At 40.6% G+C, this 27473-nt stretch overlaps 1 protein-coding gene and 1 pseudogene across 1 annotated transcript; both read right to left on the reverse strand.

The window, feature by feature from the left end:
* Positions 1–13062: 13062 nt before the first annotated feature.
* LOC121775039 lies at positions 13063–19144 on the reverse strand (annotated as a pseudogene).
* Positions 19145–23069: 3925 nt separating this feature from the next.
* LOC121775161 (E3 ubiquitin-protein ligase PRT1-like) lies at positions 23070–26473 on the reverse strand. Its single transcript, XM_042172165.1, has 7 exons — positions 26322–26473; positions 26028–26056; positions 25729–25908; positions 24462–24767; positions 24197–24385; positions 24019–24104; positions 23070–23582 (listed from the first exon to the last, which is right to left on the reverse strand). Exons 1-7 carry the CDS (start codon positions 26402–26404, stop codon positions 23325–23327), a joined length of 1131 nt encoding a protein of 376 aa, XP_042028099.1. The 5' UTR covers positions 26405–26473; the 3' UTR covers positions 23070–23324.
* Positions 26474–27473: the final 1000 nt, after the last annotated feature.

The following is a 27473-nucleotide window of genomic DNA, read 5'->3' on the forward strand; positions in this document are numbered from 1 at the left end:
CTCCCATTAATAATTATTACTCTCTCCGTTCCAATTAACATAAAATATTGAATTTCAGTATTAAATTTTATGTAATGTTATTGATCGACTTAATAAAAAAAGAGTAAAGTAAAACGGATGAAAAAAAAAAGTAGAGATGGTGTTAAAATAGAAAATAATTTATTTTTAATGGAACAATTAAAAAAGAAAATATTTCATGGTTGTTCATTTTGTTATAGTACAAAATAAACATCTAAAACATGACAGTCTTCTGTATGATGTCGCCAAAAATATTAAGTGCCACAATTTTCATAAAAGAAATGAGTAGTTTTTTAGTTTTCATATAGCAAAGAAAAATTCATCTGTTTGCAATTTTTAACGAGCAAATTTTTTTTGAAAAAAATGTTTTGAGTTTTGAACACTGGCTCTCCCTTCCAATTAGATATATCGATCCACGAATTTTTAGCTGTAGATGATATAGGGAACATCATCTTAATTCGTAATTATGGCTTGTAAATCAGGTGGATTAGATTGTAATTAAATTGAGCTGATAACAACTCAAATTGTTAAGTGTAAACCCGAACATGATCTATAAATGAAACGCTCAACCTGAACACGAACCCTAGCATATTTAAACCCTTACACGATACAAACATGTTAACGACATGAGCCTATTCTGTTTAACTCGACACAACACAATACAATAATGACAGGAGGACCACACAATAACAACACAAAAACGGTATATCTATATTGCGAGTGAGATATGACTCGACAACAGCGTAATAGTTGAGCTCCCGGTGGTGAAAGTGAAGAATTGAATGGAAGCGACATAAAAATAATTATAATAAGAAATTAAATAATTTACATAATAATATTCATTATTAACGGGTTACTCGAATCATGCCCGAACACATGAACTCGATATGAAATTGTTGTATCTTTATCAGGTCGACCTGATAACAACGATAAAATTTGGCACTGTATTGGCAGGCCATGCCTGCTGAACTCCATGTACATTAAAAAATTGTCATCATGGCAAGTGTAACAGTCGGAAGGCACTGGTGTGGGTACATTGAGAAGTGATGATGTGGCGAATTTTTGATGGGAATAAATGCAAGTAATAAACGATCACAACACGGAAAATTACGTGGTTCGATTTACTGAGGTAAATCTACGTCCACGGGAAGAAGAGAGGGCAAATTTGTATTGCTTGGTCTCGCTTACAGATTACAATACTGATTTGCTATAAGATTCAGGATCTAGAGAGCTTAACCTCGTCTATCTGATCTAAGTTCTATTTATACATTCGAACTAAGATCGTGGTTTGCAGCCCTGGTAGTGGGGTTGATAACTGCTTAATACCACTAAATAGATCGTGGGTGTAATGGAGGTCGTGGGGTTGATTACATGGGTCCACTATCTCCTTGTTCGGTCGAATACTGAGACCGAACTGCTGAACTTTGCCGATCAGCTTTTGCCGATCTGAGAGTTGAGCTCGATTGGTCGGCTTTTACCGAGCTATAGGCTGTGACCGAACTCTTTGGTTGTGCCGAACTGATACTACCGAGCTATAGGCTGTGACCGAACTCTTTGGTTGTGCCGAACTGATACTCTTTCTTGGGTTTTGGGTTGATGGGCCGTCACTGCTATCGGGCTCGCACTTATTGTTTAGTTGTTTAGTTCGTATCCCATCACCACCCCCCCCGAAAAGCGAAGTGAATCACTTCGGCATTTCGGATAAGTGTAAGGGGGAGGCTGACGTCAGGGGACGTGCTCTGCACGTGTCTGCATTAAATGTGACAGCAAATCCGGCCAGAGAATCCAGAAAAAGTGGGATTTGAAACGGTGCGACGAATTTGAAATGCCTTTGCGAATCTGATAAATATTTCCTCTCTTCATCATTGGAATACTTTTGCGATTATTTCTTCTGTATTCTCTCTCTTTTTCGTAAAATTTTCTTCCGCTTCTTCAAGAATTTCTTCAGAGACTTTCGACCATCAAAGAGTAAGAATCATGTCTTCTTCTTCTGAATCTGTTTCTGAATCAGGTAGTGGTAGGAAGGGGGGTAAGGGGTCTTCTGGCCGGAAAAGGTCCGGGGAGAAGACGGTAGAATATTTCCACAGCATTTTGAGTAAGGATACTGTGATATCCTTACACGGAAAATATTTTCTTCCTGGGGGGTTAGTGGTGATTCCCGACGACATTCATAGGGCTAACTCGCCGCCGGAGGGTTATGCCACCGTTTACGAAGCCTGCTTAGAATGCGGGCTTCGTTTCCCTCTTCCCCCTGCATTTGTAGAGCTTCTTGATTTTTTTCAACTTCCTTTAGGTCAGGTGACTCCAAATTCTTGGAGGCACTTATCGGCCTTTGCTGCCGAGCTGCGTAGACTAGAAAAGGATCTGTCTCTGAGGGCAATCCTTAATTTCTTTCAGTTTAAGAGAAAGGGATCCTGGTTTTACTTGATCCCTTTACAGCCCTTCAGAGCATTCTGTAAAACCAAATGGCCGAAGTGGCAAAATCGTTTCTTTTTTTACAATAGGACAGCGGCTCCGGACTTTTCCTGGAGAGGGCCGAAGTCCGTAATTCCTCATCCTCGGGTAGAACCGTTGGACGAGCTCGAGGGCGAGCTCAATAAGATTCCCATGATTAGGAAACAGTATTCGGAATCTGAGCTCGTCAAGGGTGACTTCGTGTTCGATTCCTCGTCTTCGGACGAAGAGACTGAGGGTGAGGATTTCTTTTTTATGCTTTACTGCTTTAGCGGCGAAAACTAACTTTGTTTTCTCGCTTTTTGGCAGTGAACATGCTAAGCAGGCTAGGTCGCAAATCCTCCGAATCCAAGGAGCCGGAGAAACAGAGAGCCACCAGCTCGGCGTCTGATGCCGAGGAGAATCCGAAGAGGCAGAAGACCTCTTCGAGTCAGTCTTCGGATCCAAAAAAGCCGGAATCGACTTCGGCAAAGGGGAAGGCGAAGACTCAGAAACCCCCAAAAGCGCCACAGAGAGACATTGTCCTGGGGGGTTGTGGATCCGGAGCGGTTGCGGCCACTTCGGAACATATCTCTGAGCCCTTTTTATGGCCAAAGGACTTTGTGGAGGTGAATTTCCTTCTTGATTTTCTGGTTTTGCTTCTTTCCTATATTTTTTGTGGCCCCTCTGTTGACTTTTTTCCTTTTTCCATTTTCAGAGGAACAATATGCTCTGCAAGCTCGTCACAGTTGAACTCTCTAAAGCGTCCAGCGATTATGATGAGATGCAGAGGAATTTGAATGCTGCTCGTCACCAGGCCGAACAGGCTCGGGCAGACTTTGAGGAGGCAAGGGCCGCTAGGATCTCGGCTCAGGATGAAGCCCAGCGTGCCAAAAACCAGCTCATCATCCAGAGAGAGCAGTCGAAACAGAGGGAGGCTGCTTCCGTGGTTGCTCAGGGGGAGGCTCTCCGTGTTTACACGGAGAAACTCTTTTTGAGCAATCAATTTTCGGCCCTTATCGGCGATCTGCTGAAATTGATGACCGATAACGCTGAGCAGGAACCCGGAGTCGTTTTGCCGCTGTATGGCCGAGAGATTGCAGCGCGCCTCCAGAGTCTGCCGCTCCTTGAGGAGCTTGCATCTTCATCGGTCCTGCTTTCTGCTGAACGAGTCCGTAATTGCCGTGCTGACCGTGACGAGAACATGGAGGCCATCTTTGCCTCCTTGGGGCCTGTTTCACCCGCTTCAATTTTCAAAGAGGGTGAGCAGGAAAATGAGGCCGGCCGGGAGACCGAGCAGGAGGATCAGCAGACCGGCGATGGGGGCGCCGAGCAGGAGGGAGGGAGTAGGGAGGCCGAGGCTGAGACCGAGGTAGACAAGGAGAAAGGAGCTGAAACCCACAGAGAAGCCGGAGATGAAACTGGCGAAGTATGATTTCGTCTCCCTTCTCTTAGTTTAGTTTCTTTCTTTCTATTTGTAAAATGGCCTTGAAGCCCTCCTTGTGTAAATTTTTTCTTTGAATGAAAAAATTCTCCTTTCTACACTCGTGTCTTCCTTATAGCTTTTCTTAATCTCTTTTACTCCTATTGTGGTTTACTGCCTGCTCGGTAAACTGAAATGCCGAACTGACATAGCTGCTTCGTATTCTTTACTCTAAGGAGCTGGAGGTACTTCACTGGAAGCGGCTATACTCTTCGGCTTTAAATGAAGCTGAGAAAAAAGCTATAGATGACCAGATGAAGTATGATGAACTCTTGGCTCGTTTAGTGGAGCTGGAGTCCAACAATAAGGACTTAGAGTCCATAAGGAGAGATCTAGAGGCCGAGCTGAATACTGTCATCGCTGAGAGGACTGCATATGAAGACTTCATCAGCGGGCGCGGGGGAATGACTATATCCGAAGTTCAGAATCAGGTTGATGAACTGTGGGAGAAGCTTCATGTACTCCGGAAGAACAATGCGCTGGAGAGCTCGGCTTGCCAACAAGTTGTGAAATCATTACGGCGCTTGGCTTCTCGGTACGACATCATTCTTTCCCGGCGTCCCGCGATCGAGAGATTCCTTAGCCGTTTCCCGCTAACAGACGCTCACGCTCCAACTCAAACCTCGGATCCACTTACTCAAACTTCTACTCCAAATCAGCACCGGACTCAGGAGCAACCGGAAACGTCAAGACAAGAACGTACTCCAAGTCAGCAACGGACTCAGGAGCAACCGGAAACGTCAAGACAAGAACCTACTCCAAGTCAGCAACGGACTCAGGAGCAACCGGAAACGTCAAGACAAGAACGCCCTGAAGTTCGTAGAGGAGTGGTGAATATGAGTGAGCAAGATCAGCGAATGCTTCGTGAAGAGACTCTTCGCCGCCGAGGTGCTAGAACTTCCCGGACTCAGAGAAGAGGCGGTAGGTCGATCAGAGCATCTCGTCCACCTACTGATTCTTCAACTGCTCGGAACGCCCGAACTCAGCATCATGAGGACTTTTTGGATAGGTGGCTCAACTTTAGCAACCGTAGACAGTAGAGTAGTCCTTTGTAATGGTGTAACGCATTCTCGTAGGGCAGCGGAATTGTATGCCCAACAAGACTTAGTAAATGAAATTTTTTCATTTCGCTTCTATCACTGCGTATTTACAGTTCAGCGATTTTTTATTTCATTTATTGTACTCGTCCTCGGTCTTATGAAGTAAACTCTTCTTTGACCGGACTTAGTTTGTGTACTCGTCCTTGGTCTTATGAAGTAAACTCTTCTTTGACCGGACTTAGTTTGTGTCCTTATTTGGCGAGTTTTATCGCTTGGATTGGACTTTCCCTGTACTCGTCCTCGGTCTTATGAAGTAAACTCTTCTTTGACCGGACTTAGTTTGTGTCCTTATTTGGCGAGTTTTATCGCTTGGATTGGACTTTCCCTAGTTAACCGGAGTGGTTTTCGGCCTATTGCAGTTCGTTTCAGACGAATTGCTTGTTTCTTAAGCTGAATTGTGGAGTCTTGTATCTTCCTTAGAAGCTTGGACTCACAATTGTCTTTAATAATTGATCTAAAAAGGGGATCAGCCTTTAAAGAACAATATACCTCAGTAACATTTATAAGAGACAAAACGCACATAGAGAGACAAAACGCACATAGAGAGACAAATAAAAAGGACGAAAAAGATTTTAATCTTTTAAAAAACGACAAGTATAAAGAACAATACAAATATGAAAGCACATAACCCTAGGACCGAACTAGACACAAGACTGACCGGACCTTGTCTCTTACAAATAGAACTTCTTGAGGTTGGAAATATGCCATGTTCGGGGTACTTGTTCTCCTGACATGTGGGTTAATTTATAAGACCCTTTTCCCAGGACTTCTGACACCCGATACGGACCTTCCCATGTGGGTTCAAGTTTGCCCAGCTTTTCTGCTCGGCTTACTTCATTGTTTCTCAATACGAGATCTCCCACTTGAAACTGCAGCTTTTTCACCCTTTGGTTATAATACCGGGTTACTTGCTCCTTGTACTTGGCTTCTTTTATGAAGGCCAATTCTCTTCTTTTTTTCGGCAAGATCTAGTTCGGCTCTCAGTCCGTCGTCATTCAGTTCTGTTGAGAAATTAAGGGTTCGGGGACTGGGTATGCCGATCTCAACCGGAATTACGGCTTCAGTGCCGTACACTAGACTGTACGGAGTTTCACCGTTGGAGGTTTTTGGTGTAGTTCGGTAAGACCATAGGACTTGAGGATGATTTTCTACCCATTGTCCTTTGGCTTGTTCTAACCGAGCTTTTAACCCTTTCACCAAAGTACGGTTTGTTACTTCCGTTTGTCCGTTTGCTTGTGGGTGAGAGACCGAAGTGAACCGCTGTTGAATATTCAACTCTTGGCACCAATTCTTGAATGTTTTGTCAGTAAACTGAGTCCCATTATCTGAAATGAGGATATGGGGTATGCCAAATCGGCAAACTATGTTCTTCCAGACAAAATCTAATGCCTTTGAGCTCGTTATCGTAGCTAATGGTTCAGCCTCCACCCACTTTGTGAAGTAATCCACGGCAACGATCAAGAATTTCATTTGCCGGGGAGCTTGTGGTAGTGGTCCTACTATGTCTATGCCCCATTGCATAAAAGGCCAAGGGCTTTGCATAGCACATAGATCAGTCTGCGGCGTCCTTGGGATATTTGCATGGATTTGGCATTTCGTACATTTCTTAACTAGCTGTACTGCTTCTTGTACCAAAGTTGGCCAATAATATCCCCATCTCAGAACTTTTTTAGCTAATGCTCTAGCTCCGATGTGGCTACCGCAAGATCCTTCATGAACTTCTCTAAGGATGTAATCCGTCTCTTCTGGTCCTACACATCGCAATAACGGTTGAAGGTAGGACTTTCTATATAGGACTCCTTCATGAAGTTCATACCGAAGTGCTCGGCATGTGATTTTCCTTGCTTCTCTCTTATCCCCGGGCAGTTGTCCTTGATCTAGATACTTTAATATTGGCGTCATCCAGTTTGGTGAACTGGTTACTGAGTGTACTTCAGCTTCATCAATGCTTCTGTGCGGTAATTCCTCCACCTTTGAGCTCGGATATGAGGCCAACTTACTTAAAGTATCTGCTCGGCTATTTCCCGCTCTGGGAATGTGGATTATCCAAAAATAAGAGAAATTTCGGCTAATACTTCGCGCTTTGTCTAAGTATTTTTTCATCCTTTCACCACGGGCTTCACTTGTACCCAGCATGTGATTCACTATGACTTGTGAATCACAATGAATTTTGAGAGATTTGACAAGTAGATGTTGCGCTAACTGAAGTCCGGCAAGAAGGGCTTCGTATTCGGCTTCGTTATTAGTGGTTGGGAATAAGAACCGAAGTGAATAAGTTACTTCGTGTCCGTCGGGAGCGATAAGTAGAATACCAGCTCCACTTCCTGTCTTATTCGAAGCTCCATCCACGAATCCAATCCAACAGTCCGGCGGCTCTACTTCGGGTTTCTGGGGCTGTGTTAGTTCATCATTGGTAGGATTTTTCTGTTCGGCAATAATAGGGATTGCCTGATCGAACTTTGCCTCTACAAGAAAATCTGCCAAGGCTTGTCCCTTGATGGCTTTCCGAGGTAGATATTCTATTGAATGTTCTCCCAACTCTATGGCCCACTTGGCAATTCTGCCTGATGCTTCTGGCTTAGTCAAAACTTGCCGAAGTGGAAGATCGGTTAAAACGCATACTTTGTGAGCATAGAAATATGGCCGCAGTCTCCTTGCTGCATTTACTAATGCCAGAGCAATTTTTTCCAGAGGTTGATACCTTGTTTCGGGACCTCTTAATGCTCGGCTTGTAAAGTAGATAGGACGCTGTTTTAGGCCTTCTTCTCGTACAAGCACCGCGCTAATGGTTTGATCTGATGCTGCTAAATATAAGAATATCACTTCGGCATCTGTTGGAGCAGAGAGAGTAGGAAGTTCGGTTAAATAACTTTTGAGTTCGTCAAAAGCCTTCTTCTGTTCGGCTCCCCACTCAAACTTTGGTGCCTTCTTCAAAACATTGAAGAACGGCATTTGCTTCTCGGCTGCTTGGGAAAGGAATCTATTCAGTGCGGCTAGACATCCAGTTAGCCTTTGCACATCATGTATTGACTTCGGCATTACCATGTTCTGAATAACTTGAACTTTTGAGGGATTTGCCTTGAGTCCGTCCTTTGAAACCCAACAACCCAGAAATTTTCCCGAATCTACCAAAAAGGTACATTTTTGGGGGTTGAGTTTGAGGTTGGCTTTTCGGAGCACGTCGAGAGTGGATTTGAGATTGTTTTCGTACTCCGAAGTGCTTCTGCTTTTAACAACTATGTCGTCAACATATACCTCAACCTCTTTTCCGATCAGGTGCCGAAATAGCTTATCTACCATCCTTTGATATGTGGCTCCGGCATTCTTTAAACCAAATGGCATCTTTTTATAAGCAAAAATACCGAAGTCAGTAATGAAAGCCGTTTTTGAAGCATCATTCTCATCCATTAAAACTTGGTGGTATCCTTTATACAAATCAAGAAAACAGAAAATTTCGAAGCCTATCAAAGCTTCTACTTTTTTATCTATGTTGGGAAGGGGGTAGCAATCTTTAGGACAGTGCTTATTTAGATCTGTAAAATCTATGCACATCCGCCATCCTCCTTCTTTTTTCTTGATCATCACAGGATTGGCCACCCAAGAAGGATATTTTACTTCAAATAATACATCCGCTTTCAGTAATTGGCGGACTTCGTCATGGATGACTTGATTTCTTTCTGCCGCAAAGAGTCTTTGCTTCTGTTTTATGGGCCGGACTGAAGGATCAATATTTAACCGATGTGTAATTACCTCGGAAGGCACTCCAGTCATGTCCAACGGAGACCACGCAAAGACATCTTTGTACTCTTTGAGGAGCTGGATGGTCTTTTCCCGGAGTAGAGGTGTTCCCGCGAAACCGATCTTGACCGTTCTGGATGGATCATCTTCGTATAACTGAACTTTCATCGAGTTCGGCTCCGGTGTGACTTCGTTCATTTCGCCTGCCTCTGACTCCGGCTGCTGTGATTGCTATGCTTGATGGTGCCGATCTGATTGTTCGGCACTTTTAAGCGCAATCTGCAAACATTCTTTTGCTCTCTTTTGATCACCTTGGATGACTGCTATCCCTCCTTTAGTGGGGATCTTGATTGTGAGGTGATAAGTAGAGCAAATGGCCCGAACTGTGTTGAGCCAGTCTCTTCCCAGTATAATGTTATACGGGGATCGAGCTTTTACCACAAAAAACTCGATCACCGTACTGGAGCTAGTAGGCGCTCTTCCTACCGTAATCGGAAGGCTGATAATACCTTCAGGGCGGGTGTCCTCCTGGGAGAAACTTTTCAGAGGAATTGGGGCCGGACTGAACCGAGCTGGATCCACTTCCAGTTTATCAAAACATTCTTTAAAAAGAATGCTAACCGACGCTCCTGTATCCACAAACACTCTGTGGATCAGTTTGTTTGCCACTCCAGCTTGAATGACAATAGCGTCTTGATGAGGAGAAATGGCCGGGACGGGATCTGCATCTGAAAATGTAATTACTTCCTCCTTCTTCAGCCTTTTATGTGTTGGCTCCTCTCGATTGAAGCCTCTGCGCTCTGATTTTAGAGACGATTTAGTCTTCCCGGCTGGGAGAGCGTCAATAGTCTGGATCACTCCATCATATTGCGGCTCGTCATCGTCTTCGGGATCCTGTTGCCTTTTAGGATCCTGAGGAGCGCAGTTCGCACTTCTCTGTTTCTTATTCTTTTTCGGCGGCTTGCTTTGGTATTTTTTTAACGTCCCTGCTTTCACAAGAACATCAATATCTGCTGCCAAATTTCGGCACTCCTCGGTATCGTGACCGTGGTCTTGATGGAAGGAGCAATATTTATCCTGACTTCGGCGCGTGGCCGATTTCGTCATCGACTTTGGTTTTTCGAACATATCAGAATGCAGTTCGAAAATTTCCGCTCTCGACTTGTTCAATGGTACGAACTGAGCGGGTGGTTTCTCCGGATTGAGACGTGGTCCCAATCTGTCTTGTACCGGTGCCCTTTGAATTCTTTCAAAAGGAGTTCGGCGAGGATGTCCCTGATCGCTATGATCGGGCTTCCTCTTGTCTCCTCTGGAAGAGCTGTCTAAAGACCGTTTTCGACGGTCTGCCTCATCAGTACGAGAAAACTGGTCCGCAATGTCCCACATCTCTTGAGCTGTTTGCGGACTGCATTCAACGAGCTTTCTGTAGAGAGCTCCTGGCAGAATTCCATTTTGGAATGCCGAAATGACAAGTAGATCATTGAGATCATCTACTTGTAGGCATTCCTTGTGGAATCTTGTCATGAAGTCGCTAATCTTTTCATCGCGACCTTGACGTATAGAAAGCAGCTGAGCCGAAGTGATTCGGGTTTCCGCTTTCTGGAAGAACCTCCTATGAAAAGCATCCATTAGATCTCTGTAAGATCTAATGCTGCCTTGAGGGAGGCTATCAAACCACCTTCTTGCGTTCCCGATGAGCAGCTCGGGAAACAGCTTACACATATGAACCTCATTGAGACCTTGGTTCGCCATATTATACTGATAGCGTCCCAGGAAATCATGAGGATCCACTAACCCGTCATAAGTCATTGACGGAGTTCGGTAATTCTGTGGCAACGGAGTTCTGGTGATATCATCCGAAAATGGAGTCTTCAGCGCTCCATACATAGCGAATCCGACATCTCTACGGTATGGTGGAGATGGAGTTCTCCTGTGATTTCGGTAACAAGGAGGAGAAGGAACATATCGGTGGTGAGGATTCTTTCTCCTGGAAGATACGACACTACTGCGGTAGTGACTTTCATGTCTGGAGGGGGAGGGAGAATCCGCCGTTTTCTTCTCCGGCTTCTGGCTCTTTTGCAGGAATGTTAAGAACTCATCCTGCTTCTCAGCCAAGAACAACTTGACAGCCTCATTCAAAGCGAGCTGCTGGGGAGGCTCGATGCGATGACTTTTTGAGTGGTCTGTTCTTTCACCGTGAGAACTGGAGGCAGATTTCTCCCGAGGCTGTTTTCCAGACCTACGGGCTGGACTAGCTTCCTCACGTTCATCACGGACGGAAGTATGGGTATTATGTGATCTGGTATGCATTTTTTGGTGGAAGAGGATCAAAAACTCGCTTTTATCACAGTTTTGGTTTTCTGTCGTTTCCCACAGACGGCGCCAGTGATGATGTGGCGAATTTTTGATGGGAATAAATGCAAGTAATAAACGATCACAACACGGAAAATTACGTGGTTCGATTTACTGAGGTAAATCTACGTCCACGGGAAGAAAAGAGGGCAAATTTGTATTGCTTGATCTAGCTTACAGATTACAATACTGACTTGCTATATGAGATTCAGGATCTAGAGAACTTAACCCTGGTCTATCTGATCTAAGTTCTATTTATACATTCGAACTAAGATCGTGGTTTGCAGCCCTGGTAGGGGGGTTGATAACTGCTTAATACCACTAAATAGATCGTGGGTGTAATGGAGGTCGTGGGTGTAATGGAGGTCATGGGTCCGCTATCTCCTTGTTCGGTCGAATACTGAGACCGAACTGCTGAACTTTGCCGATCAGCTTTTGCCGATCTGAGAGTTGAGCTCGGTTGGTCGGCTTTTACCGAGCTATAGGCTTTGACCGAACTCTTTGGTTGTGCCGAACTGATACTACCGAGCTATAGGCTTTGACCGAACTCTTTGGTTGTGCCGAACTGATACTCTTTCTTAGGTTTTGGGCTGATGGGCCGTCACTGCTATCGGGCTCGCACTTATTGTTTAGTTGTTTAGTTCGTATCCCATCAAGAAGCACGTGGACAAATGTTTACATCGTTGCTCATTTAAGGTACGTACTTGGTGGACCTCTGTATGCACGATGAGCTTGCAGAGATATGTCACCTTGGTCCAAAAGATTAAGCTAGGCGTGAGCCAATCCCTAAGACTAATTGCCAAAGATCTAAGATTCAAGCCAAATTTCATCACAAGGCGAGCAGCGGCGGCGCCGCGCACACTTTCTTATGAGCTTTATCACCGGTCACTTGTGCACATAATTATTATATGGAATTATGGAACCCCTTACGTACTTGGTTAGTGAAGGTTCTTTTATCAATATGAGATTAACTCCATATTAAGTGAAACTTTATCTACTATCTCCCACGGAAATTGATTTAGAGAAAGTGAAGATATACTATGACCAATTACCTTGAATGTAGAACGATCTTGTATAGTTTAATTTCACAATTGAACATTAGAGCATCCGCAGCGGCGGTAGGCACCAGGGAGGCGGACGCGGATGTCACTTGCGGACACCAGAGTTCCGCGGCATGATACCCTGTTACGTACAATGGAGAAGTGGCAGACAACGACCGACCCCTTGTACAGTTCGATGCTGAAGGATGTCATCAACAGTATGAGGCGTGATTTGGGGATGTGATCCATGCCCGAGAGTGGCGACGAGGGGACTGGCGGCGGGGATGACGAGGAGTGAGATGGGGGCCGCATTTGTCGAAGCTGGAGGTTGTTTTTTTAACTATGTACTTTTTTAATAATTATGTATGTCTTTTTTTTATATAAAGTGGTTGCATTTTCTCCGTATTCGTGTCAAAATTTTAATTCCGTAAATTGTTTAATTTGGTGAATTTGTAAATTTTTATTATTGTGGATGTACGCAGTGATGTCCTTGGGGAAGTTCGTCATTGTGCACTAGGATGTCCTTATGACGTGGCAGGAGGTGTTTTTGGAAAGACCGTCGAGTTGTCCGTCGGGACATCCGCACCACTGTGGATGCTCTTATGTCACTTACATGATCCGGTCAAACTGCGTTGATTGGGCACGATTTCTACAAATGCCTCTCGACAAATTGAAGGCACTCTCTCACAAACTCGATTGCTGCACCAACTATGGAAGCCTGATTTCCCTATAAACAAGTTTCAGCACTATCATGTTTTAATGATTCAACATGTTCTGTAATCAACAGCACACAGAGCAACTGCACGATCATTCACATCTTTATCTCATCGTCAGCATCGGTCTAATACAAACCAAAGTTGAAACCATGTTCTAATATAATGGAAAGGGAAAGAAAACATACGATAAAACAGCTCCATTGATGAAAGAGATTCCAAGTTGGTACATGTAAAGTACAAAAAGTGAAGATAAAAATTACAGCAAAGTTGATCCAATACAAATTAAACTGCCGGCGTCTCCTATAACCCGTACATCTACATACAGATTATATGGTCGACTTTACCCCCTGCTCACCGAGACCTCCTGCGAAGCAGTTTTCTACGGACTTCTTGTTTCCCTGCATTCATATATAACATAGCAAATAAGCATAATCGAGCGGGTTGGAAGGAAGAGCAGAAGCTCATCAGCTCAATTCGACATTGGATACAACTCCAAGCATTCGATTAACTGACTTTCGGGCCACAATGATTTCTGTTCGGACTACTCAGAAGAATCATAGAGAAAGGAAATGGAGCATTTCCCACTACGATTTATATTCAAAGGCGTGTGGGGGGTGCAGGCTCGTCATCCACTGCCATTGACGAGGTAGAGCCCTGCTGTCCAGTTGGTGCTGTGGATGAGAGTGAATCGGTCAAAGCTAATGCCTCAGGTTCACTCGGACGAAGGTCTTTTAGCAGAACAAAGCCTGAGGGTGCTGACTTCACCGGCACATATCTACTGTCTTCAAGAAACTCAATGAACTTTTCTTGGGCAGGAGTCACTCTAGCCGGGTTGGTCAGGATTTCATATGATGGCTCAGGTTCAGACTTCTTTTCTACAGTGCTATCAATCTGACAACATAATAAGACACACAAGGTTAAAGTCAGCAACTTCACATGTTCCACTATCAAGCAGTGTAGACTTGAGAGAGATCATTACTTCCATATGTAAAAAATACGACCACACCATGAAATATGGAGTTTATTACTCAGTTCAGTAAGGATTGTATTTAGATGTTACATAATGTATATTTTGATCTGTAACGTAGAATGTTCAGAAATTTTAACCAAGACATACTGTTTTTAAGGGCACAATCATTTTACATTTTAATTGGTGAAAATCTGCATCATATACAAGATCACTTTCCTAACACTTGGTTCAATGATTTTCCGAATTGGAGAATTAGACCTAAGTGTGACTCACCCAGTTATAGACTCACTTCACTGAAACTACATATATATATATATATATATATAGGTACTACTTCTGCAATTCACTTCACAATCATATAGAAACAGCGGCATACCTGCATGGCGTCACCATCTTCCTCACTTGCCATTCCCTTTACAGAACTTGGTTCGGCCTTTTCAGCATTTGCTTTCTCTGCATCTTTCTTACTGGCCCTGGCCTTGGCTCTAGCCGATGTAGATAAAACTGCCGTGGGTAGCTTAGCAGCCGAAGTAGTGGTAGGTACAGTCGTAGGCTTTGGGTATTCAAACAATGATGGCTTTGCGTGTGACAGGAACTCAAACTTCGGCACTTTCAAGTCATTGTTCAAACCAATTAATGCAGTTGGTGAAAATGCCAGACTAACGAAATATATTAGTGGGTACCAATACCAAAACTGACTAAATACGGCCAGACCAACAACTGCAGTCATTTTATCATGCTTCGTCTTTGAAAGCAACTTGATGGTCACATTCCTTCCACCAGCATCAAGGATTCCAGATGCTAAAATTGCACCCATCTTGCTCATTGTGTCTTCGTGTTTATCATGGATTATTTTCTCCAGTTGTCGCCTATGATTAAAAGACAATGTAAGATGGAAGATTACAATTGGGTGTAGTGAAGTCAAATACAGTCCAAAAATTACCTGAATTGACCAACACGGGGATCACTGGCCTCACTGGTTTGTACCATCACCATTGCCATTGCAATTAGAGCACCTTGGCGGACAAAGTCAACGACATCTGATGTCAAAGGTTCAAGCAATGATATGGCCTCGCTAAGACCAGTACCTGCACAAGAAATTCCAACTGCTAGTGCAGCACCATAACGAACATGTGGGTTGTATGACTCTGATAGCAGTGAAACCATTCGAGGAGTCTGCATTTCGAGGAAGTACATAAATCAATAATGAGTCGTGATAGGAAAGAACCCTTGACTAACACTTGTATCTAAGATGAATCAAGACAGATAAGTTTAGCATCTGGTAAAATTTAGCTCCTTTTGTTCGAGCATAAGTTAATAGACATTTTAAGCATAGATATTTAAACAATAGATTAGCAGAAGGAACACCAAAAGGAAGGTACAAACCTGTTCAGGATCAGAATATAAAACAAATCCCAGGGCAAGTACAGCAGTTCTTCTGACATCATCACTCACATCTGATACGGCAAAGTGCAGCAGTTGGCGTATGGCCTTATTGTTTGCTGTTCCTCTGTATGCTAACGCCAGAGCATACATTCCACCGTAGCGCAAGATAGGGTCTTGATCTCTAGTCATTTGCTCAATCAGAGTATCTGCTTCTTCCTCTCTCCCGTAGACAGTAAGTGCAATACCCAATGCCAAACCCCTGCCAACAACAAGTCCAATAAAAAAATAAGACTGAGGAACGAAACAAGACATGCCATAATATATTTCCCAGCCTTGAATGGGAAATCAATAATTACCTAATAATCTTCTCATGCTGTGTCTCATGAGCATAAGCAAGCATTTCTCCAGCTTTCTCGCTAGCAGTTCCAACCATCAACAAACCCATACTTATACCAGCAGCCTCACCAGCTACAGCACTGTCCGTGTACAGAACATTTTTTATCTCATCGAAGATATCATCATCTGCAGTGCCTAAAGCTGCCAAACCAAGACCAAGGCAGGCACCATGCTGAATAACCTGCACCATTCATCACATTCCAGCATTTAGCCACTAGTGATGGAGTCACATAAGAATCATAGAATAATATCACTTGAAAAAGTCAAAGTACAGACCTCAACATTAGTACTACGCAAACTCTCTATCAGGAATTGTTTAATGCCCTCCCCGTGATTTGCATGGATTAAACCAAGAGCATATAAAGCTCCACCTTCAGAATAAGGACTACCACCACTACCAGCCCCACCTTGTGGTAAGTAAGGTGCCATTAGCGATCTTCCTTGTTGCAGATGACCTTTGTGGATAACCCCTAGTCCTGCAGTAGCACTAAACTTAGCCCAATTTGTCGCCCTACTCAGCCAGTCCTGACATACAATTAGTATGAAGTTTTAGGAGAATATGAAGTACATAGATATAGTATATGATATGGTGGAAAATTCTTAATTAATTCAGTCAATGGATACATACCAGATTCTCACGAAGAAACGTGTCCACAGTTGTTCCAGCATGCATAATGGCATTGGCATATATAGTTGCACTATGGCAAACACTATTTCTCATTTCTACAGATTGCTTTATGGTCTTAAGAATGAGAAGATCTGATCTGAAAGGTGATAAGAAATCTAATGTTTATTAGACCACTTAATTTTAGGCATGTGAGCTGAATCTAGTTATATGAAAAGACCAATACATAGAAAAAATTAGAGAAATGCCTCACTTGTTATGATTATATAAAAACTGCAGAGTCAACTGTATGCAAGTCTCTCCAGACAAAATCCCTCTCATTTTCGTTAATCTCTCATCGTAAGCAGCTTCACGTGGATTAGAACATTCTGTACTATTATCTGCTTGAGTCCCATCTGTCATCTGAACATCCTCCGGTACAACAGGAATACTTCCTGTCACAGCATCAGCATCTGGCTGTGCAGAATCAGACTGCTTTGACTCTGAAGGCTGCGACTTCTTGGCACTGGGGATCAGATCCCTTACCTTTAAAAGGAAGGCTTGGTGTTCATTCTCCACGAGATCAAACGCTATTTGATATGCTGTCAGTGTATCATCTGCATTTTCAGATCGTAGGAGTTTCTCCAGTATGCTTGCTACTCCTTCGGGCTCATCCAAAAACATTAGGCGCTGGCAAATGCTCAAGTAATCAGGTGAGGGAAATTGTTGATATACCTTGACAAGAAGCCGGAGCACCTGTTTAAGATTGGAGAGCAAGAATGTCATACTTATATATCTAATACACACAGTCACAAATAGCTTCATAAGATGCTAAAGAGTTCATATTGAACATATAACAGATTCACAAGAGTTTGGCACCTAAGTAACTATCAAATGTGTTTACAAATATTCACCTCAAGACGGTATTCTCTTCTGTATACAAAGTTATGAGAGACATCAATGCAGTAATTAATAGTAGCATGAACATTGTCACTCCTTATAACTGCCTCCTCGAGCTTATCCAGTCGCCTGCATTCAATAGCCACTCCTATAGCTTGTTGGTATTTTCCATCTGCAATTCATCTGTAGGAAAGGGTAAGAAAAGGCAATACAAAGCAAAGAAACTGCATAATAATTCTCAGTCAGATGAAAATATAACTTTACTTACTTATCAAGCATTTTCTCAACAATTGCCTCCAGTCTAGGGTCAATTACTGCTGATTCATAATTTGCCTCAGCTGCTGTAGTCTTCAGACTAGCATATTCATCAATTGCCTTAGCTGAGGGACATAAGAAGATGACAAAAGTATTACATAGGGCACATTATAATATCACCACCAAAAGTTACACGTGAAGCAACACAATCTAATTTGACAAAGCAGCAAGAGTTACCAAGAAGAGTGTGGACATATTCAGAATCCTCTGACACATCAAACTGGTGATCAGCTCCCAGAGCATATGATAGTGAGTCATTAAGTTCACCCAGGTGATAAAAAACCTGGTGAGAGAAACAAATGTACATTGAAAAAGAAGACAAAAGAAATTAAAAGATTAAATAATTATCATGCATCAAACAAGTCTTCACCTAATATGGAGAATTTAGATAAAGAATGCATAATTGCAAAAAAATACTACTCCGATGTACACACTGACAAAGATAACAAGACAGCAAAAAACATTGTCATTTCTAAAAGTCAAACACACAGAGGAAGCAACTAATAAGAGTAACCATATTAGAACCAAAAATGAAATATTATACCTTGGAAACAAGTAAGGCAGCTAGATGTCTCTGTTCAAATTCTTCATCTTCATATAAACTTTCTCTGCAGTTATATTAGAGAATATCATTATCTTACTTATAACAAGTCAAACATACACAAACAGACTTGATAAAACTTGAATTTAAGACAAAATAAAACCCAAATAAATTGTGCTTAAATACCAGATATTTAGGCGAGTAAAGATCCCAAAATGGCAGATAGTAGTAAACTATAAATACAAAGATAACTCATAGAATATGCATCGGTACAAACTCAAGTTAGCTACATAAAACCATAGGCAGCTACACCCCCAAAACAACTAGTCATAAACCAGCGAGATGCAGAAAAACTATATGGATTACGAAATAATTTTGCTTCATGTCCTCATCCAAGCCACATACACAACATGTATTGATAGCGAAGCGAAATTAATATCAAAATGCGAATCTTGAGTTTCCATTCACTTCCGCCTTAGGAACCCCTGTCTTGAAAGAGAATGTTTCACTTCACATACTACCTAGAAATTACCTCAACACGGTACACCTATACGGCACATTCCCTGTATTACTAATCCTTTGAAATTTTACTTTCCAGTGAAGCCCACCATCAAACCCAATGTCCAAACTGAATCAATCAAAAGCTGAAGCTCAGCTCACTGAATTCCCACTACATGATGCTATTCCTATAAGCCCCAACCACCAGAATTCAAGGATTAAAATACACCACAGTTTCAAAGAAATCCCAATTTTTGGGTGGAGGGCAGAATCCAATATCCAACATGGCATAAAATGCTGAAAAAACATAACTTTACTCCCAATTAGAAGAGAAATGAAGGTAGAGAAGGCCCAGTACATGTAATCAGACAGAGAAAAGAAAAAAGATGATACATGATTGGGACGGAAGTGGAGATCTCAGGCCAAAAGTTGTTGACGAAGGTATTGAGATTAGACAGCGCGTGTATCTTGAGAGTTGGGTGGCTCTCGTTGAGCATCGCCAGTAGCCCACCGGCGCAGCTCACCGTCATCGCCGCAGCCATTGCACAATTCCCGGAGATGCGATGGAGTGAAAGGCGAAATTTGGAGAAACTATTTTGTTGCTTCGTCTTGCCGATGGAGCTTTTCTATAGTGTGTTTCTTGAGCGAAGGGCAAACTTAGAATAGTGTTATTATGAATTTTAAACAAAAATTAATAAGTGAAAATGTTTTATTATTATAATGAATTTTCTATAATGCTACGAGGCTTGTCACTTTAACCAAAGATCAACTACAGAAAATGAGGGAGGATGGATGAGAGATTCACTTGAACAAGGTAATCTCAATTTGCAATAAACATGGCATTGTTGTTCCAGATATGAAAGCTCACTATAGCCCTCATGGAAGATCAAAACGTTTTGTTCAACAAGTTTCATATCTTCATCATTTTCGTGTTGATGTGTTTATCAAAGTGATTGACTTATTACTTCAAGAACTTGATAATCGATTCGATGAAGTTAATATGGAATTGCTCAGATGTATGGCTTGCTTCAATCCTAAAGATGGCTTCTCTTCTTTTCACAAGGAAAAGGTACTCAAACTTGCCACTTTTTATCCTTCCGATTTTTCAAACATTGATTTGATGGACCTTGAGTGCCAACTTGATATATTCATTGGAGATATGAGAAGTGATGAAGACTTTCAGAATTTGCGAGATATTAGTTCTCTTTTGGTGAAACTTGTTGAAACAAAAAGAGATGTGGTTTATTCGCATGTGGTTTTGCTTATCAAGTTGATTTTGATTCTTCCGGTTGCCACTGCAAGTGTAGAGAGAGTGTTTTCTGGAATGACGTTTGTGAATAATAAGTTGAGAAATAGAATGGGTGATCAACCTTTGAACGATTGTTTGGTCACTTTCATTGAGAAATATGTGTTTCTACAAGTATCCAATGATGATATAGTGAATCGTTTTGAAGAAATGAAGACTCGTCGAAAAATAAATTAGATATAATGTAGTTTATTTTTGTATTTTGAAATGTATGACTCTAAAATTTGTATATTTCAAAATATATTGCTTTTAGTATTAGTTTTTATTTTTGGTATGTTATATAATGATTTATCATATGACTCGCACCCCCGAATATAAATTCCTGGATCCGCCACTGACCGAACTTCAATATACCTTATTTTCGGTATGGTGAATTTCCATACCGCCATCGTACCTCATTTTCGATATACCGTACTTTTGCGATATACCTTACTTTCAATATTAATGAAAGTATATAATTTGAGTTTTTCGAATATTATTTATATTTTATAATTTTAAAAATTATATTAAATATATTGCATTCATAATTATATTTATATGTCATAATTATATTTAAAAATTTTATATTTAAAAATATATAAAATATACTACCACCGTCCCACATTAAGTGTCACATTTAGTGTGGGCACGAATTTTAAGAAATATAAAGAAAAATGGGTTGAATAACTTAGTGGATTATGGGTCTCACTTATATATTAGTTTTATAATAAAATGTTAGTAGAATTGGTTGGTGGAATGTGAGGTCTACTTACCATTTATGATAAAAGTGAAATGTGACTCTTATTGTGGGACGAACCGAAATGGCAAAATGTGACACTTATTGCGGGACGGAGGTAGTATTTTATACTCCCTCCGTCCCAAGATAAGCGACTCGCTTCTTTTTTGCCCTCGTTTTGGAAAAATGATATAAAATAGTTAGAGTGGACAGAGAGTAAAGTAAGAGAGAGAATTGTGTAGAGGAGGGTCTTATCCCACTTCAACTTTTTTATACTACCTCCGTCCCTGAAAATTTGTCTCATTTTTTCCATTTTCGTCCGTCCCCCAAATTTTGTCTCATTTCACTTTTTATCATTTTTTGTAGTGGACCTCATATTCCACTAACTCATTTCTACTCACATTTTATTATAAAACTAATATATAAAAGTAAGAACCCCAATCCATTAACTTTTTCAACTCACTTTCCATTACATTTCTTAAAACCCGTGCCGGGTCAAAGTGGGACAAATTTTTGGGGACGGAGGTAGTATTATTTTTCCAAAATGAGTGCGAAAAAGAAGCGAGTCGCTTATCTTGGGACGGAGGGAGTATATAATTATATTTATATTTTACGGTATATACCTTAATTTACGTTATATACCAAATTTCGGTATGCAACGTTATTCCGCGGTGTATGAAAATTCATACCGTTATCTTACCGAAATTTTTCAGTAAGGTATCATATTGTATCGAAAATCACGGTATATCGAAAATTCAGTATATTTGATATTTTTTTGGTACCATAAAGCCGGTATTTCGATATTTTTCCCCAGCCATATTTAAGATGTTCATATATGATTATTATACTTCTACATTTTGGCACCAGATTTATAGGGTGCATGCCCCGTCGCCCAGATATTCACCTCATTGCCCAATTGTGCCTCTCTTCCCAGTTTTTCACCTCATCGCCCTAGTACACTCCGCGCCCCTAATAACACTAATCTATTAACTTTTTTACTCTAGTGAGGAAGATCTCAATTTCCATTAACAAGAAAATTAAAATTTCAAAAGAGTTAAGGCTAAATGTGGTTCTAAATATATGGCGACTTTACGCTTTTGGTATAAAATATTATCTTTTAAATTTTTCCGTCCCGCACAATTGAAACCGAGCTAGATTTAGTCCTTTTTGGACAGTGTCGTGAAAAAGTGATGGTCAACACCAGTTAAATCTATTTTGACTGAATTATTGACTGAACTAGGAGTTTAGATTAGAATAAAAAATAATTAAAAAGAAAAGAATGTTTATAGAAAATTCAAAACGCGTTTTCATTCTTCTTCTTTCTCGTTTCATGTGCTCTCAAGAACTCAAGAACCCTAAGTCTCAGCAATAACCCTACTTCGTCAACTATGGAGTGACCGAACTACATCAGAGGGTCCGGCGGAAGTGACTTCCGATTCCGGTACGATTTTTGTCATTGCAACATAGTGGCTTCACTTGAATGGTCAACACTGATGGGATCATGGGAACCTATAAGGGGGAAGCTATACTTTATTTGTGAGAAAAAAGTGTCGTTTTTTCAAATGGTGCGAGCCAATCGACGAAGACGACGCCATGACTTCGTTGTCACTACCCGAGACCGAAGGGGATAGGTGAGATTTGATTTTGTCATCAATCAGTGAGAATGATAGGTCATACATAAATTAGGTAGTTTTGTGATGTATGAATTTTGTTTATTTGTTGGTGTAGGGTTTGTTTGTATATTCAAGTTCAAGTAATGAAATACAATTTCAAATGGTGAAACCGATTCTGGAATTGAACACCTTGTACCGTGTTCTCTTTGCTTTTCATGAACCAAATCTGCCACTTGGTAGCAAATAAAATTTCAAACATTTATTCATGAAGAGGTAGAAGAAGTCGTATAAACTTGTTTGCACACTAAGTGTTTGATAAACATTCATTCGAAAATCAACAAGCAATTTACTGCACCGATGTCTTACAAATCTGCTCCAGTTCATCAATCTCGCTTTGTATTTTTTGGTGTTTTGGAGGGATGACAATTCCAATAATTTTGTATTTTTTGGTATTTTGCTTTTTCTTCTGCTAAAATTATTTTCATTTCAAATTTTTTCAAAAAGAATTATTTTAGCAAGTAGTCATTAATAAAACGTAATTAGTAACCTAATCCAGTCAAAATTGACTTAACTCTGTTAATTGTAACATTTTCACAGCACCGTCCAAAAAGAATTACATCCTCCCCATTTTCAATGGTGGGGGATGAAATAGTTCAAAAGATAATGATGTTCTGGACCAAAATCATAAAATTATCATCTGTTTAGGATCACTTTTGACCTTTAGGCATGTTGATAAATGGGTTATTTTGCACTAAGTGACACAAAGTCAAGAATTGGAAGATATCAGGGAACCGTAATTAGGGTGTGTAATGGTTTATGGTTCGGTTTATACCAAAGTTACATTATCTGTTCGAATTGAGAACACCAAAAGAGAAAGAACTTAAGCAAATCACACACATCGGTACAATTTAAGGGTATTTATCGACATAATTTCCACATACATTATAATTCAAGGATCCCAAATATTTTACTGCAAATTCTTGGATGTCCGAAACAGATAATAATAATAGCATTACTACAACTGTATTAAAACATTCCAATCAATTTAAGGGTATTAAAACATTCCAAGCAGGCAGAGTCATCTTTCATGAAGAGGAATGGCAGAATTGCTAACCTGATCGTCTAAACGACCGTTTCAAGAGGTATTTGGTATCAGTGTAGCTGCTTCTTATGGAACATCCACCTTGGCGATGTATTAAATTAAGCTACACCGTCGTCCTCTGAGCCAAAACCAGATCCGTCATCTTCCGCAGACAGTTCAGCTCCAAAGCTTGACAGCACCATAATAAAATCATTAGGTTGTGGTCGTATAGCATCAAACTTGTGGTCCATAGTATGCTGCTGGTTAAATCGACCGGGAAGCTTGGCGGAAATTTTGTAACAACTCTCACAAAGGTCGAAACCAATTTTCTCCACGCAGTCTTTGCATTTATATCTTACTCCCGTAATAGGACATATCTGTGCAGTCAGAAAACATATAAAAAGTAGATGCAATCAGCCTCCAATAACTGGACTCTAAGACGAGATAAAATAGGCAAGCAAAATCCACATTTGGATGGTCAAAAACATGAGTACAATAAGCTCACTCCCGGTTATATGCATCTACACCATTTATATCTTTTACCATAGAATGCAGTAACTTTTTCTTCATCTAAGGAACTGATAAGCATAGATATGGGAACAATGCTTTCCTGGAATAGACAAAAGTTTGAATCTATAATTTCAACATTCTTCAAAAAGATTGATTTATCCTCTCTCTCACAAATGTACATATACCATGAAATTCCGAACATTATGCAAACCACCAATCTACTAGAAATCTGAAAAGAGACATGAAATGAAATACTAAAATACCACATCATGTACAGAAGCAAAGAAGAGTGAAAGGATATACCCCACAATAATCACAACCAACCCCAGGGTGAAAGTTGGCTCGCTGAACCGAAGCTTTGGCACTTTCCTCCTGTTTTCCTGCTGAGCCTTATGACAATAATGTAAAAGAAAGACGTGATAAACTGATAAAGTTGAACTATCAAACACGAGATATAAAGATTATAAACATGGCAGCATACTTCCAGATGGGCTATGACTGTGGCTATGGGCTAAAGATATTTTCCTTCCCGAATATCCTTCAGGAAAATATTCCTCAAGGAATTGATGTAGTAATAAGCACACGCTCGGAATCCCTCTTGGATGTGAACTTTGGCACCCTGGGCATCTATAGATACTATCGTCTGGTTGAATACAGGACTCACAATAAACTGCAAAACAAAAGACATCGAAAAATAATATAATACTCTTCCTGACATGCACGTAGAAAATATCTGAAATGCTTACCATGACCACAGTTAAGAACAACAGGGCGATACAATAGTTGTTTGCAAACAGCACATTCTACATCGGTTTCAAGGACCTTTTTAGTACTTCTCGAGATAGAGTTGGAATCATTTGTAGTAGTTTGAGAGCTTGATGTTGGTTGGATACTTGTATTGTCTTCAGGCAAAGTTAGTTGTGAAAAATCTTTAATGGATAGATGATCTCCTTCACCTGTGGCATCTTGGGCGCCATCCACTTCACCTAATTGAGATTCAATAATGTTTCCCTCAAATTGCGGTGATGCATATCCAATCTCCTTTTCTTCTTCTGCAAAGATCACAAAGAAGAGCATTCAGCTACTCCACTCATATTCATGGTAGTGTGGGTTTAGAGTTCATTAAAATGCACGAATTAGAATAAACAAGAAAATATAAAAGTAAAGGAAGAGATGAAACATAATCTTCATCCTAGAATCACCCCACAACTTATCTAATATACTTATACTCCCTATGTCCCAAGTTACTTGAGTCGTATTCCATTTTGGTTTGTTCCAAGTTACGTGAGTCATTTCTCTTTTTGGCTAAAAACAAAACATCTAATTGCACCTACTTTATTCTTTATTTTACTTTATTCCCTCTTCTACTTTATTTTACTTTATTTAACTCACTAAACACAACTTTTTTAAATCCCGTGCCGAAAAGAAGCGCCTCAAGTATGTGGGACGGAGGGAGTATAATTTATTATTGTGCTAGCATAAGTGTTTTTCAGGGAGCGGGGTGCGACTGGGCAATTATGTAAAAATCCGGGGCGTGGGCCGACAGGGCTACACGATTACTTAATTGGCTTACATTTAGGTAATGTTGCATGTATCAATAGCTCAAAAATCATCTGTTTATATGCATAAGTCAAGCAAATCTTTGCCACTTCCGGGATCCAACACAGTAATAGCGTTGTCCTTAATGCCTGAGTCATGCTATATTTTTCCGGCCAAAATAACACAGTAATTTTGCATCATCAAAACTGGCCTCTGTGGATAAAAATGGAATTTTACTTATCCTCAAGAATATGGTTATTGACAGAGGCTGGGGAAAGTACACAGAAAGGCACAGCTTTGCAACTCGTTAACCGGTAAGAAAAATCAGAGAAGATGCTTATTTGAAGAATGAAGAAAAATAATTGGCCGATTCGAGCATGTCAATGACAAAACCCCTTGCAATCTAACTGGACAGCATATCTCATGAAGTGACTCAGAGTAACTTATCACAAATTAAATATAAGTAGTTCAAACCTGCAACTTGTTTTGCCCTTCTTTTGTAGGGCGATGGATATAACTTGAGGATTAAAAAATGCAACAATCCACAGCTTCTAGGAAAATGATTATACGGGTTGCGACAAACAGGACAACGAGACTGCATCAAACTGTCCATGGCTTTAAATGTACACCAAAAGCAAGAAATGTGACCGCAAGCTGAAAAATGGTAACAAAATAAGAACAATGTCTGCAAACAAAGAGAAATTTCAAGTGGAAAAACAAGTTGCAAGCTTGTTACTAAACAAAATAGAAGCTTTCCACTACAACAGACACACCTAAAACCACAGGCTTGTACGTGATATCCCTGCAAAATATAAGACTAACACAATTAATCACAGCGCATACAAAAACATAGAAATATACCACTAAATAACAATCGAAATGCAGTAAAATTGATTTCTCTCATTATTTATTCAAACAACCCTAAACGAAAAATCGAGATAAATCCTAAATCACACCGTTAATTCATTTTATGGCCGATTTCTGAGTAACAACAATTTAACAATTTATCAAAAACATGGAGCATTTTGTTCCAGAATTAGATTTAATAGAGACCAGAAAAAACTCACAGGCAAACGCAACACTGGAATTCGTCTGGAAATTCTTCTTCTTCTTCTTCCATATCAGCACGATTTGCAACGCATTGTTCCATTGCGAGAACACTAAAATCATGAAGATAGCTCCCGTCTCACCGTCTTCCTCTTTCTTTAAAAAGAGATTCTTAACCAGGAAGTTACGCCTTCGACACGTCGTAAGGGCATCCCAATGCACAATGACGGACATCCCCAAGACATCCGGACGGAATTGGATCTCCTGCTGTGGCTCTAAGCAAAGCAGGGGCTGCTGTTACACACAGCCAATTTTCTAATAACAAATTATAATATTAAAATAATATATAAAATATTAATTTTTTTTATTTTAAAAAAATTAATGTGTGAAACAGCAGCCACTGCTGTGCTTGGAGCCACAGCAGGGGATCCAATTCCCATCCGAACGGATATGACAATAATAAAAATTCACAAATTCACCAAATTAAACAATTTATGGAATTAAAATTTCGACACAAATACGGAGAAAATACAACCACTTTATTTAAAACAAAAAAACATACATATTTTATAAAGAAATGAAAGTAGAGAGAGAAACTCGGACGGACATCCACAATAATAAAAATTCACAAATTCACCAAATTAAACAATTTATGGAATTAAAATTTCGACACGAATACGGAGAAAATACAACCACTTTATTTAAAACAAAAAACATACATATTTTTTAAAAGAAATGAAAGTAGAGAGAGAAACTCGTTAAAACAAGTGAAGCGAATGAAATGAAGTTCAACGAGCCGTATGTATAGAGTTTTTTTTAAATTAAAAATCGGGATGTCCGTCGTGGCACCACAATGGCGGACGTCGCCGGAATGCCGGGGAACTCCGGTGTCCGCAACGCACGTCCGCGTCCGCGTCCGCGTCCGCCTCCCTGCTGCCTAATGGCGGACGTCCCGCGCGGACTTCCGGCACGCTGGTCGGACGTCCGCCGGGGCGGCCACCGTTGCGGATGCTCTAATATTAAAACTATTAACATCTGTCAAAGAATTATTAAAAACATCACCAAGTCATTTATGCTGAGTGTTATATTGCTAACTCAATACTTAATTGTTAACTATAATTAAATAATAGTCCTTAGATATTCAAATCATGGGCCTAGATCATCAGCTCCGA

Source organism: Salvia splendens, chromosome 17 (assembly GCF_004379255.2).
Source record: "Salvia splendens isolate huo1 chromosome 17, SspV2, whole genome shotgun sequence".
NCBI lineage: Eukaryota > Viridiplantae > Streptophyta > Magnoliopsida > Lamiales > Lamiaceae > Salvia > Salvia splendens.